Source organism: Acipenser ruthenus, chromosome 49 (assembly GCF_902713425.1).
Source record: "Acipenser ruthenus chromosome 49, fAciRut3.2 maternal haplotype, whole genome shotgun sequence".
Lineage (NCBI taxonomy): Eukaryota > Metazoa > Chordata > Actinopteri > Acipenseriformes > Acipenseridae > Acipenser > Acipenser ruthenus.
The window spans coordinates 1,385,518-1,409,838 of record NC_081237.1 but is presented as its reverse complement, the minus strand read 5'-3'; the positions used below and the strand labels follow the sequence as shown (position 1 = coordinate 1,409,838).

Sequence of the window (24,321 nt, the reverse complement as noted above, 5' to 3'; positions counted from 1 at the left end):
TCTGTTATTCCATTGCAATTTCTTTATAACAGTTCAGTTGCAGACTGCAGGTTTATGAACTAGGTTTAGTGTGGCTTTGGATACAATTTCTGTAATCCCAGGCACAGACAAAACGTGGGGCCACTGAAAGGTTTTCCTGTGTTGTTATTGACAAGAATGTCCCACACAAGGGGTTTTAGAGTTAAAAATAGAAATTGTAATCTGTCAGACACCTAAAGATTTGAGCCAGGAAAAGGGCAAGATTTACACAAGCCGAGTGTCACAATTACACCCGGTTTTAAAGGTAATTTAATGGGCCACACTTTTCAAAGTGTTTGCTGTAATCTTAATTAATTCTTATTTTTTTAAGTAGTAAAGCTCGGCCAATCAGCATGCAGTTATGGTATTGATGTAATGTAATTATAGATTCATTGAATTGAGCATTGCAGCTTTTGCCCAAATTGCTTCTAAAATTTGTTTTTTTTGTTTTTTCTTGCAGGCCAAAATCTATTTCTCCTTTCCTGGGGAGCTTCTTATGAGGATGCTGAAAATGTTGATACTGCCTCTTATCACATCAAGGTAAGGACAGTACTGATTGTCTTTGTATCCCTAATATACACGACTCTCCAACAAGAAATGAATACGTCCAGAAGGCTGGGTACAGGCTTCACTGCCCCAGCAAGCTCGCAAGTACCTTGATTTAATTGTTGCAAGGTCACCCAAATATTAAACATGTTGTACCAATGCAGAAGATTTCTTTGAACTCAGATAGTGACCCCAAAGCGGAAGGATGCTGAATGTTGGGTAAAATGTATTTCAAACACCATCACCGCTTTCTTTCTGATTTTGAGAGATAGATTGTGTTTTGAATATTACAATGATTATTGTCCAGCTTCCATTACTTCACATTACAGGTGATTGATTCCAGAAATATGTCGACTAGAACAGGTTTGTCTAAAAACACAAACCTGACCCACCAATTACTTTTCACTGATAACCAATTCATGCATAAAATAAATAAAATAAAATAATGGTCACTTCTCATGTAAATTCATCACTTGAGTTCTTCAATACAGCTTTTCATGATCTGTCCCACATATTTGTAATTTATACATGGTTTCTGAAATGTGACTGCTATATTCTCCTTGTGTAAGTAGTGTAAATATAAAAACTTGAAAAAATGAATATTTAAAATAAATGATGCATATTAAACATAGACTAGGAGGAGGGACAGCCCCTACCTCACTGAATAAAATCCCAGATTTCCAGCTGCCCTCTTGTATACTAGCATCAACCTCCCTCCCCCTTCTGCATCTGTACAGCTGCCTGCTGTATACTAGCATCAACCTCCCTCCCCCTTCTGCACCTGTACAGCTGCCTGCTGTATACTAGCATCAACCTCCCTCCCCCTTCTGCATCTATACAGCTGCGTCCTGTATACTAGCATCAACCTCCCCCCTTCTGCACCTGTACAGCTGCCTGCTGTATACTAGCATCAACCTCCCTCCCCCTTCTGTATCTGTACAGCTGCCTGCTGTATACTAGCATCAACCTCCCTCCCCCTTCTGCATCTATACAGCTGCGTCCTGTATACTAGCATCAACCTCCCCCCTTCTGCACCTGTACAGCTGCCTGCTGTATACTAGCATCAACCTCCCTCCCCCTTCTGTATCTGTACAGCTGCGACCTGTATACTAGCATCAACCTCCCTCCCCCTTCTGCACCTGTACAGCTGCCTGCTGTATACTAGCATCAACCTCCCTCCCCCTTCTGTATCTGTACAGCTGCGACCTGTATACTAGTATCAACCTCCCTCCCCCTTCTGTATCTGTACAGCTGCGACCTGTATACTAGCATCAACCTCCCTCCCCCTTCTGTATCTGTACAGCTGCGACCTGTATACTAGTATCAACCTCCCTCCCCCTTCTGTATCTGTACAGCTGCGACCTGTATACTAGCATCAACCTCCCTCCCCCTTCTGTATCTGTACAGCTGCGACCTGTATACTAGTATCAACCTCCCTCCCCCTTCTGTATCTGTACAGCTGCGACCTGTATACTAGCATCAACCTCCCTCCCCCTTCTGCACCTGTACAGCTGCCTGCTGTATACTAGCATCAACCTCCCTCCCCCTTCTGCATAACTTTATCACAGGTATTCATTGTGTTTTCATTCTGTTCAATACATCGCTATGGAAAGTCTGTCTTGGTCTCCTGGACATACAATTCCAATGGACTGTGACTATTTTCTCAAGCTTGATGTCTGGCCTCTCAGCTATGGACTCCAAGGTCTGTGGAAAGATGGGTCTGATCACAATCACCTACTACCTGTGGACCACCTTCATGGCCGTGATTGTGGGGATAGTCCTGGTCTCGATCATCCACCCCGGGGCCGATGCTAAGACAGACGGGGAGCGAGTCAGCGGAGGGCCTGTCATCACTTCAGCGGATGCCTTACTGGATTTAATTAGGTAAGCCTTTATTAATCGGTTATTGTAAGTAGAGGTCTAGCGATACATGTCATGATATGTGTGCATGTGATGGGCCTGTGAGCTACTTGTATGATGCATAATAACATCAAATGATTATTCCATGATGGAACATTTTGTTAAAAGAAATATTAAAAGTAAATACGTAAACTCAATGACAAATCTTATATTAGGCTTTCTCAATTGAGAAACCTTTTAATGAAAGTTTGGGAAAGTAGCCCAGGCAGAAGGCTGTCCTCATGGTCTTCCTCATCCTCCTCCTTCTCCTTCTCCTCCCATACTGTCCACTGCCGCCTCTGAGAAGATGGGCAAACAGGAGCTGGCATTCCTGTCTGAGTGGAAGCTTCTATTGCCTCCTTGGTCCAGGCGTCTAATTTAGCGCTCCTGTCCAAGGACTCTACCTGTCCCAACAAGCAGTGCCGGGTCTCTGAGCTGATCCTCAAACGCACCTACAATAGCATCCTGATAGCCTAACAGTGCCATTTGCTGAGGTCCCTTTCTGAAAACCACAGGCCCACACCACAACAGTTGGATGAGCTGCGTATGTCCAAACTCAACGAAGGAGCTGGTTCGTCTGCTTCCCAAGTGACCACCTCCAGTGGGTAAACCAGCAGCAAACTGGCGCCCTAAGCCCCAGCAGCCTCAAAGACGAGCACAGCCGGCTGTGCCCGATGCCAGATATGATGTTCGGAACCGGCCCCCGGCTGCTCGCCGTGGAGGCTTTAATAGGTTCCGCCGCCCTGTGCAGAGATCTGAGTGCTTACTACCATTCAAGCCGGCTACTCAAGCACGGTCCCGCCTCCCTTTCGGGGCGTGACTCCAACATCAGTCACGGACCCACAGGACGCCGCTGTGGTGTCTCAGGAGGTGCAGCTCTGCTGCAAAAACAGGCTATTAGCATGATAGACCCCTCATTGGAGGAAGGGTTCTACTGCAGGTACTTGCTAGTGCAGGATGGTTGCCTCAGACCTATCCTCGACCTCAGACAGGTCAACCTATTTCGATGGAGGTTCAGAATGTTGATGATGCAACAGCTGTTGCAGTCAATCATGGTGCACCTCAAAGACACCTATTTCCACATCCTCATAAAACCAGTGCACAGGAAGTACCTGTGGTTCGCCTTTAAGGGAACAGCGTATGAGTTCCATGTCTTGCCATTTGGCCTCTCTCTAGCTCCCCATGCCATCTTGAAGTACCATGGAAGCTATCCTAGCCCTATTGAGACTCAACGGCATCAGAGTGCTAAATTATCTGGACGACGATTTGTGCTCAGTCTCCAGCACAGGCAGAGGCCCACACGGAACTCGTCACCGGCCACCTTCAAAGGTTGAGCGTTACAGTGAATCAGGCGAAGAGCCAGCTCCCGCCTTCTCAGACAGTCTCCTATCTAGGAGTGTGCTTGGACTCCAGGGCCATGCTGTCCACTCTGTTGGACGGCAGAGTGCAGTGAATAGCCGCCTGTTTGGAGCTTTTTCAGCTCAACAGAGCGCTCAAGGTAGTGATGTTTCAGAAACTTCTGGGCTCGATGGCAGCAGCTTCCCAGACCCTTCCATTGGGTCTCCTGTGCATGCAGGAGGTTCGAGGGAGACATGTGATTTTCCGTACATACAACACAACAGTAGTGGCTTACATCAACAACCAGGGTGGCCTCAGGTCGCCCAGTCTTCATTGTGTGGCCCGCAAGCTTTTGCTCTGGGCACACGAGAACCTCCTCTCTGCCCGGGATGACAAACTGGGTGGCAGACCTCTTCTCAAGGAGAGTCCCCAGCACCTCAGAGTGGAGGCTTCACCCCGAGGTGGTGAGCTTCATTTGCGAGAGGTTCGGGAGAGCAATGATAGATCTCTTTGCCTCCCAGGAATCAACCCACTGTCCCCTCTGGCTCTCCATAATAGGAGACAGGGATACGCTGGCAGTAGATGCCTTGGCACGCCAGTGGCTGAGGCTTCTGTTATACACCTTCCCACCACTTGCCCTGCTACTGCTATGTTGGGTGAAAATCAGGCAGGACCAGGCTCCTAGTAGCCCCTTATTGGCCCAGGAGACTGTTTTTCAACCCTGATGCAGCTCCTGAGTGGCCAGCCTTGGAGACTGCCCAAACGTGCAACCTGCTCAGTAAGCCTGTCTGCATACGACATGCCTTTTAAACCCGGAATTCTGGTTGCTCTTCTTTGCACTCTTTCTAGAGCAGAAATATGCTTTTTGAAGCAAGGTGACCAGAACTGAACACAATATTCTAAATGATGTCTTACTATTGCAAGGTAAAGTTTTAACATTACTTCCCTTGATTTAAATTCAACCCTTTTCACTATATATCCGAGCATCTTGTTGGCTTTTTTATAGCTTCCCCATATTGTCTAGATGAAGACATTTCTGAGTCAACATAAACTCCTAGGTCTTTTTCATAGATTCCTTCTTCAATTTCAGTATCTCCCATATGATATGTATAATGCACATTTTTATTGCCTGCGTGCAGTACCTTACACTTTTCGGTAACACTTTATATTAAGGTGCTGCTTATTAATGTTTTATAAATATATACTAGCTGCTTAATTGCTATGTTATAGAGTGTTAATAAAGCATTGTATATGCTTTATAACCATGCAATAGCCATATAGAGAATTACAGTTTTATAAAGGAGACAGTTTTTAGCCACCTATTCTACTTTTGGGATGTTATGATGTAATTCTATCTATGGCTATTGCATGGTTATGAACCATCTATAATGCTTTATTACCACTCTATAATATAGTTATTAAGCATACATTATATATTTATAAAACATTAATAAGCAGCACCTTAATATAACGTGTTACCCACTTTTCTCTATTAAATATTATTTGCCATGTGTCTGCCCAGTTCTGAATGCTGTCTAGATCATTTTGAATGACCTTTGCTGCTGCAACAGTGTTTGCCACTCCTCCTATTTTTGTGTCGTCTGCAAATTTAACAAGTTTGCTTACTATACCAGAATCTAAATCATTAATGTAGATTAGGAATAGCAGAGGGCCTAATACTGATCCCTGTGGTACTCCACTGGTTTACCTCACTCCATTTTGAGGTTTCTCCTCTAATCAGTACTTTCTGTTTTCTACATGTTAACCACTCCCTAATCCATGTGCATGCATTTCCTTGAATCTCTACTGTGTTTGGTTTGAGAATCTTTTATGCAGGATTTTGTCAAAAGCTTTCTGGAAATCTAAATAAACCATGTCATATGCTTTGCAGTTATCCATTGTCGATGTTGCATCCTCAAAAAAGTCAAGCAGTTTAGTTAGACACAATCTCCCTTTCCTAAAACCATGCTGACTGTTTCCCAGGATACTGTTACCATATCGGTAATTTTTCGTTTTGGATTTATTATAGTTTCTATAAGTTTACGTATAATAGAAGTTAGGCTTATTGGTCTGTAGTTACCTGGTTCAGTTTTGTCTCCCTTTTCGTGGTTCGGTATTACGTTTGCAATTCTCCAGTCTGTCAATTCTCCCTGTGTCAAGAGACTGTTGCATGATCTTGGTTAACGGTTTGTAAATAACTTATTTTATTTATTTGAGTACTATTGGGAGGATCTCATCTGGCCCAGGGGATTTGTTTATTTTAAGAGCTCCAAGCCTCTTTAACACTGACGTCTTTGTAAAATGTGTTTATGTGTCTTGGTGGCAGTGCAGATGAACTGATGTACTGCTTGGTTGTGAAACCAATGAACAGGTTCTGGTTTCCGAAGTAGTTTGAAGGGCTACTTACATCGACATCCATATCTGCAGAAGATGCATGAACTTCTGGTTTTATGAACCTGCTGAGCAATTTCTTGAAGGATTCTGTGAGAGCTGGAATTACTTTTTGGAGAATGCTGTTCTTGTTGCAAGAATGTGTTCAGTTACACAAAGAGGTGCAAGGTAGAGTGTACAAACAACAAATACAAGTGTGTGCTTGGATCACTGAGTATCATCTTGAACCTCATGGTTATTCTTATGACACTGCATGTGATTTGAGAGCTGGCAGCACCGTGTCTGAGAATGTTTCTGTTTTCAATTTCACAAAATGTGCAAAAATCCTTTAGTTGTGCCATCCTGTTTGAAAATAACAGACATGACATAATCAGGATCTACAGGCAGTGCAGATAATCCACACAGGTTAATCAAGTGACATAGACAACCCTGTGCAACACATTCTCATTAAGTGACAAAGTCAATCCTGTTACTCATTCTCATTTTTATCAGAAATCAATTTCTTCAGACCTATAATTCTCCCCATGTCCACACTGCATGATCCAGGGCTAATCCAACACAATTATCCCATCGGATCATCATTGCAAATCAGCACCTCTAGCATTCCACATTTAATTTTTTCCAGGTGAAGGTTCAAGAAATTGAACTAATCAAGAAGAGAACTGGTACAGTGTGGTGCAAGATATTTGTTAATTATAGCTGTAGTCTTGTGATGTCCACATGCATATTGCTTAGAAATGCTAGAATTGCTGAACATCCTTTTAAACAGTCTGATGCTGCTAAAGGCAGGTTGTGCTCAATTAAAAACCTGGTAAAAAAGTGTTTCTGTTTCAATTGTGTTCTGACAAAGATCACTTCTGAAAGTACTGCAATTCAATCAGGTTTGCAATGTGTCCTCTAGCACAGCAGCTTTCTGTTGCTGTCCTGCACTTTCCACGTGGGTTTTGTGTCTAATAGAAATATCTGTGCAGCAAACTGAACAAAATCTTGGCAAAACCAAACGTTGCTTTTTTGGTCGATGCAGCGCAATTCAGGATTTTTTTTTTTTTTACATAATGGCAAAAGAAAAAAAGAAATATGAAAAAAAATATATATATGTATTTTTTAAAACAGAGGTAGCCTAATTGTTCTGATTTCCTCACATTTCAATTTTTGCTGTTTGTCAGATCCATAGCTGACTGAAAGTGGGATATTAGTGTCAGTTTGAGATGAGAGCGGATCAACTCAATCACGTCTGATAGGTTTGAGCCAATCAGTGATTGTGTAGCATGAAAGTAATTGATGTCAATCAACTCACAATAACTTTTCATTGGATCAGATTTCTGCACACAAATATATTTTAAAAAAGGAGTGCAGAGGCTACAGCAGCGGCTCACCAGCAGCCGGCCGGAGTTCAAGCTCAAGCCAGAGGAGCCCTGGCAAGTTTAATAAGTTACCAGAGACTCCGGGTCAAATCCGGAGAGATCCCAGGTATGCTAAAGGGATGACCTTGTTTTTAGCAGTCAGTGCCAGAGCATGCCTTATGTATGGCTCATATGACCATGACACCCAAGTCAATTAGTTCAAAAGGCAACACATTTCTTTACACATGGACTGGTCATTAGGGGTGAGGCTGGGTGGCACATTGGAAATGTCCGTGCCTGGAGTATTGTCCTTCATCTCTGGGTCCTGGTGTAAATCTGGGGATTAGGGGCGTTTATCTAAACATCCCACCCCAAAGGTGGGCATTAAATTAATATAATGTTTTCCCTGCTGAGAAGCGAGTGAGAGAAGAGAGCAGCTATGTGAGGTAAGGTTAGAATTCCTTTCAGACAGCTTGAAATATCAACTGGATGAGCCCATTGAAATATCAACTGGATGAGCCCATTGAAATATCAACTGGATGAGCCCATTGAAATATCAACTGGATGAGCCCATTGAAATATCAACTGGATGAGCCCATTGAAATATCAACTGGATGAGCCCATTGAAAACACTGCTCAAACGTTATTATATTGCTTTACAACTTGACACCTTGCTGAAGGAAATGCACAGAAGAGAGCAAGTGGTTTCTGAGCTGTCCTTTACCTCAGGTCAGCAGATTATTCTGCCTGCCTACCACACTGTGGATTTCAAGCAGATTATTCTGCCTGCCTACCACACTGTGGATTTCAAGCAGATTATTCTGCCTGCCTACCACACTGTGGATTTCAAGCAGATTATTCTGCCTGCCTACCACACTGTGGATTTCAAGCAGATTATTCTGCCTGCCTACCACACTGTGGATTTCAAGCAGATTATTCTGCCTGCCTACCACACTGTGGATTTCAAGCAGATTATTCGGCCTGCCTACCACACTGTGGATTTCAAGCAGATTATTCTGCCTGCCTACCACACTGTGGATTTCAAGCAGATTATTCTGCCTGCCTACCACACTGTGGATTTCAAGCAGAGTATTCTGCCTGCCTACCACACTGTGGATTTCAAGCAGATTATTCTGCCTGCCTACCACACTGTGGATTTCAAGCAGATTATTCTGCCTGCCTACCACACTGTGGATTTCAAGCAGATTATTCTGCATGCCTACCACACTGTGGATTTCAAGCAGATTATTCTGCCTGCCTACCACACTATGGATTTCAAGCAGATTATTCTGCCTGCCTACCACACTGTAGATTTCAAGCTTTAACTACTGCACCCTGGTAGTCGAGGACTCCCTGTTGTAATGATCTGTCTTCTCTTTTACACAAAAGAATACAAATGTAGCGTTGCTGTCTGAACTTGAACTTTATGTATATGTTTTCATGTAGCTCGCGTGTGTAGGCTAATAACCCCGTGTCTGTGTCTACTCTGTCCCTTTCTATATCCGTCCTCTAACCCACCCATTCCTGTATGTCATTGTGAACGTGTGCTTTGCAGTGCTCAGGTGAAGAGATCATACAGGTGCTCCAACAACGACAGACACAAAGTTGCGGTTCAAAACTGTTCTTTATTTTCTCCTTACTTCTCTGTTTGAGACCATGAAATAAGAATGCTGACTCTACCCAGCAATGGGTTTTGTCAGATTGGGAGGGAGATGGTTGACTATTTATAGATGACTGTCACAGTCATCTATAAAATCATTCTACTTCTTAAAGAGCTAGGTAAATGATTGAACATTACACCTGTTACAGCCTTACTCTATCTATTCCAAAGGGGAGCATGAAGCCACAGTTTAAACAGTGTGGTATGTATACTGAGGTTGTGAAAAATCTTTAATAAAGTACAAAACCTCAACAAAGAAAGCGAAGAGCAAATTGTAAGCACAATAATGAAGGGGACCGGTGGTGATATTTCTATTGCTTACAGGGTAAGAAATGGATTTGAAAGCCTTTACTGATGTATAAACTACGATATTCAGATATGATTTATTCTGTGGCAATCATTGTAAATATATTTTGTATTTGTTTTAGGAATATGATTCCTTCTAATCTCATTGAAGCTACATTCCAGCAGGTAAGTTCAATCTTTCCACACATCTAATCTAATGCCTGTAGGGTTTTCTGAGGCTGAACTGACCTGTACAGGAACTTTCTTACCTAGAAATAGGGCTTGAAAGTGAGTGAATTCTTAAATATTCATCCGATCCTATTAAAGGTAGCATACAGAAAGAAACCTGTGTAGGCGAGTAGAATCGGGGTGTGGGTTATCCGTTGACAGACAGGCCAGACACTCAGATGATGCTGTTGACACGCCTCTCAGGCACGCAGGATTTATTTACGGTAAAGAGAAAATCCTGTCACGCTCCCTGCAAAGCATACAAAAAGCTAAATAAAACACTGTTCAAAACAAAACTACAACACCGCGAGCACTCCTCCCCTATACAGGAGGTCCTGCTAATACTCATCGCTCCTGTACTTGTGGGATCTAAAATCCTCAAAGAAATCCCTGTTCCGACACAAGTTAACCAAACCCTGGCACCAGAAACACACACGGTTTCAGCTTCTTTACTCTGAAACTCCGATCCCGGTTAAAACACATGGTGATCGGAGGACTTTAGCTTTTACAAATCTCACTGCATAGCGCGGACTGTCTGAGTCTTATGGCCTTGCAGCAGTGTACCAGCTGGACCTTTTTATAGTGGAAGACGCTCCACTGGGACACACCCACCGGATGGGACACGCCCACCTGCCCGGGACACGCCCACCTGCCCGGGACACGCCCATCGGCCCGGGACACGCCCACTTGCTGGTTCGGGAACGGCAGCTGGCCAAGCACCAGCTGCTTTTCCCCACAAGCAAACACAGCAGGTAGGATGTCCCAAATAATTATTTACACTATTCTATTTACAATACTACCACCCCGATCAAAAATAAACAAGTACATACTTCCTCATGTGCCACACCTGTTAAAAACATTTCTTACAAAGCTTTCCAATCATTGTTAAGTTCTAATCAATGATAATAAGAGAACCAACAGTTTGTTAACCCTTATCTATTAAAGCCTCTCATATTTCATCTGGAATTATTTGTCAGAAATTGAACAACAATACCAGTGGCGTGCAGTGGGTTTGCCAGTAGGTCATGCAGTGAGACTACATGAATGTACCATTAGATAGAGGTCAGCATCGGATACCCGTCGGATTTTAAATGACCCACCACGACCGGGTCCAATTTTACTACCCGGGTATCGATTTATTAATTTGAGAAAATATGCCATTGATTACTTATTTATTTTTCTCAGTAATTTATTCGTATACCACAAGTCAGTGCTGAGGGTGAAACTAGGACCCAGTGACAAGGCTAGCTTGCCTGCCTGCATGCCTTGGTTGGTTTATGGGAGCACTCTAAAGGTGCAAACAAAATGAAATCAGTATGAGAAACACATGACTCACGCACTTACCAAACACAGTGAAATCAGTATGAGAAACACATGACTCACACACTTACCAAACACAATGAAATCAGTACAAGAAACACATGACTCACACACTTACCAAACACAATGAAATCAGTATGAGAAACACATGACCCACACACTTACCAAATAAAATGAAATCAGCATGAGAAACACATGACTCACACACTTACCAAACACAATGAAATCAGTATGAGAAACACATGACTCACACACTTACCAAACAAAATGAAATCAGTATGAGAAACACATGACTCACACACTTACCAAATAAAATGAAATCAGTATGAGAAACACATGACTCACACACTTACCAAACACAATGAAATCAGTACGAGAAACACATGACTCACACACTTACCAAACACAATGAAATCAGTATGAGAAACACATGACTCACACACTTACCAAATAAAATGAAATCAGCATGAGAAACACATGACTCACACACTTACCAAACACAATGAAATCAGTACGAGAAACACATGACTCACACACTTACCAAATAAAATTAAATCAGCATGAGAAACACATGACTCACACACTTACCAAACAAAATGAAATCAGTACGAGAAACACATGACTCACACACTTACCAAACAAAATGAAATCAGTATGAGAAACTCATGACTCACACACTTACCAAATAAAATGAAATCAGCATGAGAAACACATGACTCACACACTTACCAAACACAATGAAATCAGTATGAGAAACACATGACTCACACACTTACCAAACACAATGAAATCAGTATGAGAAACACATGACTCACACACTTACCAAATAAAATGAAATCAGCATGAGAAACACATGACTCACACACTTACCAAACACAATGAAATCAGTACGAGAAACACATGACTCACACACTTACCAAACACAATGAAATCAGTATGAGAAACACATGACTCACACACTTACCAAACAAAATGAAATCAGTATGAGAAACACATGACTCACACACTTACCAAATAAAATGAAATCAGCATGAGAAACACATGACTCACACACTTACCAAACACAATGAAATCAGTATGAGAAACACATGACTCACACACTTACCAAACACAATGAAATCAGTACGAGAAACACATGACTCACACACTTACCAAACACATTGAAATCAGTATGAGAAACACATGACTCACACACTTACCACAGAGTTACTATTTATTGGAAATAGGCTCTGCCACTTTCAATTTTGACCACTCCCCATTGATCTGAGCAGTAGAGTTAGTGTGAGCGCTAGTTAGTGTGCGTGTGTTAAACCTGTATGTTTTACACAGCATAAAAGTATTCCAGTGCTAATCCTTGTCTAGGACTGTAAGGGCACTTTCACACCTAGATCACTTGCAAGTGATTCGAATCGTGGTTCACTTGCAAACAAACACATTTTTTTCAAGTTTGCTTCGTTCGTTTCCTTTTGATTAATAAACGGAGCAAAGTGGCAAACGTATAGAGTCCTCTTCCAAGTGAACCGAGACCACCATTTCAAATGATGCACTTCCTTGTGCGATTATGTGGTTCTCTGATGCTTCACATATCACTCCAAACAAACTGAACCACACAGGGTCAAACAAACTAGGTGTGAAAACGCCCTAAGAAAATAAATTTGGATTCATACAGCTGGGACTGTTACTTGAGTGTGAAAACAAGCCTCACCAGCTAATCAAAAAGATAGCATGCAAAGGAAACCAGACTGTGGCCTGAGGTGAATCACACCCACCCTACTGTACAGAACAGTGTTTTACTCTCCTTTCTTTAAAAGGTGATGGATACCAGATTTGTTTTACTAGAGAAGTGTGTTTTACTGTAATAGAGTACAAATTATACTTTTTTCTGCTGATTCAAAATACAATTTTTGTCGAAAATTTGAGAGAATACTTGAGATTGAAAAGCATCCCTGCACAAAAACGATATTACAAATAAATGCTACATTTGAATTAAACAGTAAGAACCCGTGTGACCCTGTGTTCACTTTTCCTGGTTCCAGTATCGAACACAGCTGATTCCAGTCGTTCAGCCGGTGACCTCCGGGAAAACCCCTGATTTTGTGTACCTCGTGCCAGACGAGAAGGACCCGACACTCAGCAAGCCTGTGTTCCTGGAGCTCACCCCGGCTCCCAATGTCATCTACAAGCCACTGCCGGGGAGCAGCAAGGAGATGAACGTGCTGGGGATTGTCATCTTCTCTGCCACTATAGGTACTGCCAATTACAATCAGGAGAGGACCAGCCAGTGCAATGAGCCAAACTGAGTACAGTCTGGCTGTTTCACAAATAGAGACAGATGGAGACAGCCTTACACTGTGTTTCCCATTGGAGCAGCTGTCTGCAGGAAGAGAGCAATGTACAGTCTCCGTAGCAGTGGGGCTAATCCTTTACAAACACAGTTTCTTATTGACTTTGACTGTTGCAAGGGTGTAACGATATAGACTTCCTTCACATGATATATTGTATCGTAATAAAGGTATCTATTGTTTGCATCATGATACAAGACCATAAGTACACCATAAGGGATTTACATGAGGATAAATACAAATATATATTATTATTATTATTAATTTCTTAGCAGACACCCTTATCCAGGGCGAATTACAATTGTTACAAGACATCACATTATTTTTACATACAATTACCCATTTATACAGTTGGATATATAAAGTTTAGAAACTAAATGATTAGCAGCCACACAATAAACAACATGTGACACTGTTATGTTTACCCACCTTTTTTTGTCTTTATTATTTTATTTGTTCAAAATGTGTTCATAATTATTTACTTATTTTGTTTCCAAGGCCTGTTGCTAGGGACGATGGGGGAAAGAGGGACTCCGATGGTAAACGTGTGCCAATGTGTGAACGAGTGCGTCATGAAGATTATTTCAGCTGCAGTCTGGTAAGAAACCAAACGGCACAGAACCATTCCACTGAGCTGCCAATGAGTTCATCACAGTAGCAGCTGGAACTGTACACCCAGGGAATCAGTACAATGCCATTTACATTGTGTAGCACTTTTCATTTCAAGGATCCAAAAGCAATTCACAAAAAAAATTGAAACAAAAATGAGTTAGATTTAATCTAAGGGAGGAATAATTTAACACCAAACTCTTGATCAAACTTAGAATCAAACAGGAAATTGTTGAAGGTGATTCATCTTTTGTAATTATTTATCGACCACCTAAGTCAAACCCATTATTTCTGACTGAATTTGGGGGTCTGTTATCTATATTGACAGTCAAATATGATAGGATTCTTTTTTTATTGGGTGATTTTAACCTTCATGTAGACATTGATTCTGATTCTAACTCCTTGGAATTTTTGAGGGTACTGGATTCCTTAGATTATATCCTGCATGTCAAAGGTTCTACGCATAATCATGGCCATACTTTAGATCTGGTCATTTCTCATGGTTTAGCTGTTAAGAACATCGTAACCCTAGATCTTACTATTTCTGATCATCTTGCCATTCTTTTTGTGGACCGTACAATAAAATCCTAGGTAATTGATTATTCAACTGCTGTTAAGCTTACTGATGTATTGAGCGCATTACCACTCTCTGGGCAGGATTTTCAAAACCCAGTTTTATTGTATCGAACTCGTGGTATATTAACAAGACCTTTAGTAGCAGGTGATTTTCAAACGAAATGTGTTAATTAAATCAATCCGTTAATGCTTTGAAACTGAGTCGATGAGGTCATTAATTAACGCATTTCTCGTTAAAAAGCTTAATTGTTGCAGGTCACATACATCACTTCCAGTCTCAATGACTTGATAAGGGGATCATTTATCAAAATGCATGTTAACGAGATCAAGAAAAATGAATGGAAGCAGAATTCACTGTAAAGGAAACTAGCAGTGTACAGGGACACGGCTCTCGCAACAATCAAATGGAAATAAAAAAAAATGGGACTATCTATTTTGTATATAGTTTCTAAACTTCATTTATAATTGTGCATATTGTCATGCAGAATGTACATTTATTTAGAACACTTCACATATAAAACAATTATCTGGCATGTGGGTAAAAATCAGACAGCATGGATTTAAGATAAATAAATAATTTACCCCCATTAGTCATTTACCCTCATTCGGCTGGGGGGGGGGGGGGGGGGGGGGGCTGTATTTTGCCACAGTTTACTATATACAACTCTTTTAAGGTACATGTTGCAAGCTTTTTTTCGTTAAAAAGAAAACAATACTGTAAGCCATTTATGTATATTGGAATTTATGATTTATTTTCTAATGATGACATCTACTTTTGTAGCAGGTGCATGTATTGTTCAGGCAGGGACCATGCTGGGGAGGGTTAGGTTAGGAAAGCAGGGAAGTCTGTGTGTGTGGAGGGGGGGTGGCAGTCAGGGAGAGTGATGTGCTGCAGTGATTGGAGGAGAGCAGGTTGGGGGGGGTGGCAGTCAGGGAGAGTGATGTGCTGCAGTGATTGGAGGAGAGCAGGTTGGGGGGGGTGGCAGTCAGGGAGAGTGATGTGCTGCAGTGATTGGAGGAGAGCAGGTTGGGGGGGTGGCAGTCAGGGAGAGTGATGTGCTGCAGTGATTGGAGGAGAGCAGGTTGGGGGGGTGGCAGTCAGGGAGAGTGATGTGCTGCAGTGATTGGAGGAGAGCAGGTTGGGGGGGGTGGCAGTCAGGGAGAGTGATGTGCTGCAGTGATTGGAGGAGAGCAGGTTGGGGGGGTGGCAGTCAGGGAGAGTGATGTGCTGCAGTGATTGGAGGAGAGCAGGTTGGGGGGGGGTGGCAGTCAGGGAGAGTGATGTGCTGCAGTGATTGGAGGAGAGCAGGTTGGGGGAGGTGGCAGTCAGGGAGAGTGATGTGCTGCAGTGATTGGAGGAGAGCAGGTTGGGGGGGTGGCAGTCAGGGAGAGTGATGTGCTGCAGTGATTGGAGGAGAGCAGGTTGGGGGGGTGGCAGTCAGGGAGAGTGATGTGCTGCAGTGATTGGAGGAGAGCAGGTTGGGGGGGAGGTGGCAGTCAGGGAGAGCGATGTGCTGCAGTGATTGGAGGAGAGCAGGTTGGGGGGGGTGGCAGTCAGGGAGAGTGATGTGCTGCAGTGATTGGAGGAGAGCAGGTTGGGGGGGTGGCAGTCAGGGAGAGTGATGTGCTGCAGTGATTGGAGGAGAGCAGGTTGGGCGGGTGGCAGTCAGGGAGAGTGATGTGCTGCAGTGATTGGAGGAGAGCAGGTTGGGGGAGGTGGCAGTCAGGGAGAGTGATGTGCTGCAGTGATTGGAGGAGAGCAGGTTGGGGGGGTGGCAGTCAGGGAGAGTGATGTGCTGCAGTGATTGGAGGAGAGCAGGTTGGGGGGAGTGGCAGTCAGGGAGAGTGATGTGCTGCAGTGATTGGAGGAGAGCAGGGTGGGGGGGAGGTGGCAGTCAGGGAGAGTGATGTGCTGCAGTGATTGGAGGAGAGCAGGTTGGGGGGGGGGGGGTGCCAGCTGGGTGGAATAAGAACGGGAGCGATGTCAGTATGAGGGTGAGTTGTGAGTGAGAGTGGTGAGCGAGAGTAAGAGACAAAGTGAAAGTGAGTGGCAATCTGCGAAAAGCTGCAAGAACAAAACCTGCGGGAGTCAGTGAGAGAGAGAGCCGGGAAAGGCTGTGAGCATGACAGAGTAGGAGTGACTGGACTAGCAGAGGAAGCAGAGGCACAGAGTGGAGGACTGGACAGCCAGAGAATACAGGGATAGTTGTTTTGGCGTGGTCTTAGCTCATAGAGACCGAGTGTCCGGTAGAGAATAAAAAGCAGATATCCTGTTTGCACCTGCAATCCATGAGTCTGTCCATTTATTCTAGGAGGCCGTGTGGTCCAGTGGTTAACGAAAAGGGCTTGTAACTAGGAGGTCCCCGGTTCAAATGCCGGCTCAATCACTGACTCACTGTGTGACCTTGAGCAAATCACTTAACCTCTGTAGCTGATGCATAGTTCACACACCCCAGTCTCTGTAAGTCGCCTTGGATAAAGGCGTCTGCTAAATAAACAAATAATAATAATAATATTATGTTAAAAACAAAACAAGAGAGACCCCTTGTTGCCACAGTATTGTAACATTTTCTCTTTTTGGGACAGAAATGTGACTGCAACCGTGAGTAGATTAAGGCTCAAGCTGTTTATTTGTGGTACAGCAATAATTAATTCATAAAGTGAGGTAAGGGAACTGGGAGTCAAAAGTGAAAATAAATTATTACAGTTATTATTTGCTTTTCCCTATACACTTCCACCTCTATCTATCTCTCTATCTCTCCAAGCACACCCTTCTCTCTCACTCTTGTCTTCCTCGAATCTCCCGGTCTTTTCCCCTATGTGCCCTCGCTCTCCCCCGCCCCTTACACAGACCCCCGCTCCACACACACACACACACACACACACACAAAGCAACCCCTTCACGCACACACACACTATCCTAATTCCTTCCCCTCCCCTCAGGATCGCTACAGTATTTTAGTATGTATGATTGTAGGCTATATATAAATACATACGTTTCAAGTGCAATCAAGTGGTGTTTGTAGTTGTTAGTTATTATACATGTATACCACATATGTAACACTTCATAATACATTTATTAAGCTAAAATTGCGATAGAAACTCCCCAACCCAATACACAATTTGTTTACAGTTAATTGTTAGGTGAATTCCTCTAATCATGCATTTTCTCTGGCACTGTTTACTCGTCTTCGCAATAAATAAACTCAACATGAATAGAAGTAGCCATCGAACACTTACAGTATTATAAGAAGATGTTATAATATGACTCAGGCTTTCCATCAGTTGTAATGCTTCTAGATCTAAGTGCTGCCTTTGGTACTGTAGACCATTCCATCCCTGAATTGTCCTGAAAGCACAGTAGGACTGTCTGGCCTTGTCCTATCATGTTTCAAATTTTATCTTTCTGATAGGTTTCAGTTCGTCTCTATTGGGAGGTAAAATCGGCATTATCGGAAGTTGTCTGTGGTGTTCCACAGGGCTCCATTCTAGGTCCCTTGTTGTTTTCATTATATATTTGCTACCGTTAGGTGACATTATTCACAGACATGGAGTGAACTTCAATTGCTATGCTGATGATACCCAGCTATATTTGTCTCTAAAGTCAGGAATTTCTTCTGCCTGGGTGTTATTAGCTATTTGCCTTACAGACATATTGAATTCAGATAAAACAGAGGTCATGCTAGTGGGATCACAGAACCAACTAACAGGAAATGTGGGATTACATGAGTTCGACCCTTGCAGTCTCTCATCAAACTTACACTAGAAATGAAGAGTTTGGGGGTCATCTTTGATCCTGATCTCTCATTTAAGAAGTTACTAAAGTATCTTTTTTTTTTTTTTAAGAAAATGTAGTAGTCACCAATTAGTTTTTAGAAGTTTTCTCCCCAGTTTAATAGTGTCCAATTATTTTTGTTTAGCTCAGCTCACCGCCACCCCCCCGTACTGACTCGGGAGGGTGAAGACGAGCACACGCTGTCCTCCGAAGTGTGTGCCGTCAGCCGACCGCTTCTTTACACACTGCAGACTCACCATGCAGCCAACCCAGAGCTACAGCTTCAGAGGACAACGCAGCTCTGGGCAGCTTACAGGCAAGCCCGCAGGCGCCCAGCTAGACTACAGGGGTCGCTGGTGCGCAGTAAGCCGAGAACACCCTGGCTGACCTAACCCTCCCTCCCCCCGGGTGGCGCTTGGCCAATTGTGGGCCGCCGCCTGGGAGCTCCCGTCCTCAGTCGGCAAAGGAATAGCCTGGACTCGGACAGACGACGTCCAGACAATAGGGCGCGTCCTGCACTCTACGCGAGTGCTTTTACTGGATGCGCCACTCGGGAGCCCCTAAAGTATCTTTTTTACCATTTGAGAAATATAACCAAACTTAGACCTATTATTTCCGTATCTGATGCAGAGAGACTAATGCATGCCTTTGTTTTGGCCTCTTTACACTAGCTCCCTGTGCAATATAGAATTGATTTTAACATTTTGCTGTTAACTTACAAGGTCCTGAATGGATTAGCACCTAGTTATTTGCAGGAGTTACTGACCCCGTATCTTCCAAACCGCACTCTGAGATCACAGGATGCGGGGCTGTTGGTTATTCCTAGGGTCAACAAAAGCAACACAGGAGGAAGGGCTTTTTCTTGTAGCGCTCCTAAATTATGGAATGCTCTGCCTTCATTTGTCAGGGAAGCTGAGACCGTTACAGTTTTCAAATCAAGGTTAAAAACACACTTTTATAAAATGGCTTTTTATGTTAGTGGGTTTTAATGTAACTTTAAAATTGCTGCTTTTGTATACTGTCATTTAAATATGTTATTTAAATGGTCTGATTGTGGCAGTTGTATGTGTGACATGCTATACAAGTGTATTGTGGTTTGTTCTTTTTTTTCTGCTATGTACTGTACAGTGCTTTGAGATACTTTTGTATAAAAAGTGCTATATAAATGCAGTAAATAAATAAATAATATACTTGATTGAAGGTAATTCTGAAACTGAGTTTCAAACCATGAAATGTAAAGACTCGAAATATGACAAATTGTTGTCCCAATCTTATGAAATGTCCTGATATTTGTTCCATTTTCCCTGGCAGGTATTTTCCCTTGGGGATCGTATTCCTGGTGGCTGGAAAGATCCTTGAGATGAGAGACCCGTCTCTGATTGGGAAGAAGCTGGGGATGTATGCTGTCACGGTGGTGTCTGGGCTACTCCTCCATGGCACAGTCATCCTGCCCCTGCTCTACCTCTTCATCACAAGGAAGAACCCTATCCCGTATGTGCGAGGGCTGCTGCAGGCGCTGGTCATAGCACTGGCCACCTCCTCAAGGTAGCGACATTTTCAATTAGGAGATACTTACAACAGCCACATCTATAACTATGAAACACGCAATGGTGCTGAATTTTTAGAAATACTAAAAGAAACCTAATAAATTCAATGACAAAGTGACTTTAATGACTAAATTGGTGGAGATGTTTGTCATTGAACTTATTTAGTTTCTTTCAGTATTTAAGAATATATCCAAAACATGAAAGCTCACATTAAATAATGCATTAATTTAGCTAACTTTAAATAAAACTGTTTGTTTGTATGTAGACATTGCTACAAATTTTGTATTTCTAATTGCCTATTTACTGTGGAAATACCATGCACTTTAATTCAAAGTGATTCAAAGCTGACTTTGGCACAAACTCACAAGGCTAGCAGTATCTGTGTTTTGGTTTTGCAATGGGTTGCACCAGATTTTAAAATCTTAAAAGTTAAAATGTAAAGTCTACTGTATAAAAGCAAAGTGACAGTCATGCTATTGTTGCTGAGCTGAGTTTGAACTTGCGCAGCTCTGCCACACTGCCCATCACCATGAAGTGTCTTCTGGAGAACAACGGCATCGACCGCAGGATTGCCCGCTTCGTCCTGCCCATGGGCGCCACCATCAACATGGACGGCACTGCACTGTATGAAGCAGTCGCTGCCATCTTCATCGCACAAGTGAACGAGTACGAGCTGGACTTCGGACAGCTCATCACTATCAGGTAGGACCTAGGCTGGCACTTTCTCATTATAGCACCCTGAAGAAATTCAACAGAACTATCGGCAGCATTGCAGCAATGGCATCACAATTATTACAAGTTCAAAAACACAGCCAATCACAGAAGGGCAAGGGTCTGTAAGATGCCTACAGATGGACAACAATGAAATATTTACTATGGAAGTTGTTTCACATTACATGGAACTATCATAGTGTATATTTGTAGTAATGCACTTGTCAGTCTTATTTTCTCCCCATGTGTATCAGATCCTATGTAGGCCCACTTTGTACAATTTTTCACATTTTAAAATGTTACAGAACCCTATGAAGAGGCTGGCTGGTGGTGACGTCAGGCCAGGAAGTAGAGAGACAGGACTGGTGAATGAAATGCACTGTTGCACCGGTTTATTGTAAATAAAAAGATTTAACAAAACAAAACACAGCACACAAAAGAAAACGGCACAGTGGCCAAAATAAAAATAAAAGAAACAAGTATCATGCTGGCTGAAAGTCAACACGAGTAGCAATTGTTTTAGTTTTGTAAGTTCTACCTCCTTCTCTCTCCCATTCTCCACTCTGAACACCCAACCCAGAGTGAGTGATTCATGCATCTATATATACAGCTGTGCCGGGATTCAATTACTAATTAATCATTCAATTGAATCCCAGTATGTGAACTAATTTGTGCAATCCCTGTGCCCACATACTAATATACACTTTATCTGCAATTGAAGTGATTGTGCAATCCCCGTGATAAACCACACTCTATGCACCAATACACACCACATACAACATATAACACAAAAATACGCACTGGGGCGGGGCACCCCGCCACATATCCCCCCCCCCCCCCCTTGTGCGCAGCACAAATGGCCTTAAAGGCCACCTCTCCCCTTAAAATCCACAAATTCTCCCCCTGGCGGTGAAGGCGGGAGCAGCGGGTAGTCTCTCTCTATCACTGGGGACTGGTGCGGCTCTTCCTCGGTCGCTAGGGACTGGTGCGGCTCTTCCTCGGTCGCTAGGGACTGGTGCGGCTCTCCCTCAGTCACTGGAGACTGGTGCGGCTCTCCCTCGGTCACTGGAGACTGGTGAGGCTCTCCCTCGGTCGCTGGAGACTGGTGCAGCTCTCCCTCGGTCGCTGGGGACTGGTGCGGCTCTCCCTCGGTCGCTGGGGACTGGTGCGGCTCTCCCTTGGTCGCTGAGGACAGGTACAGCTCTTCTCTGGGCTCTGGCGTGGAGGTGCCTACTCCCTGTGGAGGTGGGAGCAGCTCTTCTCCCTCTGGCAGTGGTGGTGGGAGCAATGGGTAGTCTCTCCCTGGTGGTGGAGGCAGCGGCAATACCGAACCTCAATGCGGGGCACTCCGGCTGCTGTTCCTCCTCCCCCACCTCCTGTAGGGGGCAGTTGACCGGGAAGTGCCCACACTCTCCGCAGGCAGGGAACCAACTCGAGACCTCGATACGGCAGGTAGGTTCCAAAAACACACACACAATTTTTTTTTTAATTCACCTGAAGTACTATTCCTAGTCTGCGTATTGAAAGTGCTGTTTCCCACTTCTCTGACACCATATGTGAACAGGCTGGCTGGTGGTGACATCAGGCCAGGAAGTAGAGACAGGACTGGTGAGTGAAATGCACTGTTGTGCCGGTTTGTAAATAAAAAGATTTAACAAAACAAAACACAGCACACAAACAGCAAGGTGGCCAAAATAAATAGACAGACAAACAAACAGTGTACAAACAAACAAGTATCATGCTGGCTGAATGTCAACACGAGTAGCAATTGTTTTAGTTTTGTAAGTTCTACCTCCTTCTCTCTCCCATTCTCCACTCTGAACACCCAACCCTGAGTGAGTGATTCGTGCATCTATATATTCACTTGAATCCCGGCACGTGAACTGATTTGTGCACTCCCCGTGCTCACATACTAATACACACTTTATCTGCACATGAAGTGATTGTGCAATCCCTGTGCCTAAATACAACTATACATTTTAAATCACCTGTGATAACCCACATTCCGAGCACTAATACATACATACCACATACAACATATAATACAAAAATACGCACAGGTGCAGGGCACCCCGCCACAACCCCCCTGTAGTGTTTACAAGAAACATGTTACTTTACTATTTGAGGTATCACGTGCTGTTCATATCTTTGTTGTATCACATGCTGTTCATATCTTTGTTGTATCACGTGCTGTTCATATCTTTGCTGATCCTGTGTTGTTCATATCTTTGTTGTATCACGTGCTGTTCATATCTTTGTTGTATCACGTGCTGTTCATATCTTTGTTGTATCACGTGCTGTTCATATCTTTGTTGTATCACGTGCTGTTCATATCTTTGTTGTATCACGTGCTGTTCATATCTTTGTTGTATCACGTGCTGTTCATATCTTTGTTGTATCACATGCTGTTCATATCTTTGTTGTATCACGTGCTGTTCATATCTTTGTCGTATCACGTGCTGTTCATATCTTTGTTGTATCACATGCTGTTCATATCTTTGTTGTATCACGTGCTGTTCATATCTTTGTTGTATCACGTGCTGTTCATATCTTTGTTGTATCACGTGCTGTTCATATCTTTGTTGTATCACGTGCTGTTCATATCTTTGTTGTATCACATGCTGTTCATATCTTTGTTGTATCACGTGCTGTTCATATCTTTGTTGTATCACGTGCTGTTCATATCTTTGTTGTATCACGTGCTGTTCATATCTTTGTTGTATCACGTGCTGTTCATATCTTTGTTGTATCACGTGCTGTTCATATCTTTGTTGTATCACGTGCTGTTCATATCTTTGTTGTATCACGTGCTGTTCATATCTTTGTTGTATCACGTGCTGTTCATATCTTTGCTGATCCTGTGTTGTTCATATCTTTGTTGTATCACATGCTGTTCATATCTTTGTTGTATCACGTGCTGTTCATATCTTTGTTGTATCACGTGCTGTTCATATCTTTGCTGATCCTGTGTTGTTCATATCTTTGTTGTATCACGTGCTGTTCATATCTTTGTTGTATCACGTGCTGTTCATATCTTTGTTGTATCACGTGCTGTTCATATCTTTGTTGTATCACGTGCTGTTCATATCTTTGTTGTATCACGTGCTGTTCATATCTTTGTTGTATCACGTGCTGTTCATATCTTTGTTGTATCACATGCTGTTCATATCTTTGTTGTATCACGTGCTGTTCATATCTTTGTTGTATCACGTGCTGTTCATATCTTTGTTGTATCACATGCTGTTCATATCTTTGTTGTATCACGTGCTGTTCATATCTTTGTTGTATCACGTGCTGTTCATATCTTTGTTGTATCACGTGCTGTTCATATCTTTGTTGTATCACGTGCTGTTCATATCTTTGTTGTATCACATGCTGTTCATATCTTTGTTGTATCACGTGCTGTTCATATCTTTGTTGTATCACGTGCTGTTCATATCTTTGTTGTATCACGTGCTGTTCATATCTTTGTTGTATCACGTGCTGTTCATATCTTTGTTGTATCACGTGCTGTTCATATCTTTGTTGTATCACGTGCTGTTCATATCTTTGTTGTATCACGTGCTGTTCATATCTTTGTTGTATCACGTGCTGTTCATATCTTTGCTGATCCTGTGTTGTTCATATCTTTGCTGTATCACGTGCTGTTCATATCTTTGCTGATCCTGTGTTGTTCATAGCTTTGCTGTATCTCATGCTGTTCATATCTTTGTTGTATCACGTGCTGTTCATA

The 24,321-nt window shown here is 42.9% G+C and overlaps 1 protein-coding gene across 2 annotated transcripts in view; it reads left to right on the top strand.

The window, feature by feature from the left end:
* The window catches only part of LOC117966174 (excitatory amino acid transporter 5-like), a 43,483-nt gene that overhangs the window by 3,487 nt on the left and 15,675 nt on the right, over window positions 1-24,321 (top strand). The window contains exons 2-8 of one of the 2 annotated variants that reach the window (XM_059015216.1): window positions 479-558; window positions 2,233-2,448; window positions 9,624-9,666; window positions 13,065-13,275; window positions 13,869-13,968; window positions 19,642-19,875; window positions 20,385-20,579. In XM_059015216.1, the coding sequence (XP_058871199.1) occupies window positions 479-558; window positions 2,233-2,448; window positions 9,624-9,666; window positions 13,065-13,275; window positions 13,869-13,968; window positions 19,642-19,875; window positions 20,385-20,579 (1,079 nt within the window). Of the gene's footprint in view, window positions 1-478; window positions 559-2,232; window positions 2,449-9,623; window positions 9,667-13,064; window positions 13,276-13,868; window positions 13,969-19,641; window positions 19,876-20,384; window positions 20,580-24,321 lie in introns of those variants that run through there. The other variant, XM_059015217.1, reaches the window with a different exon arrangement.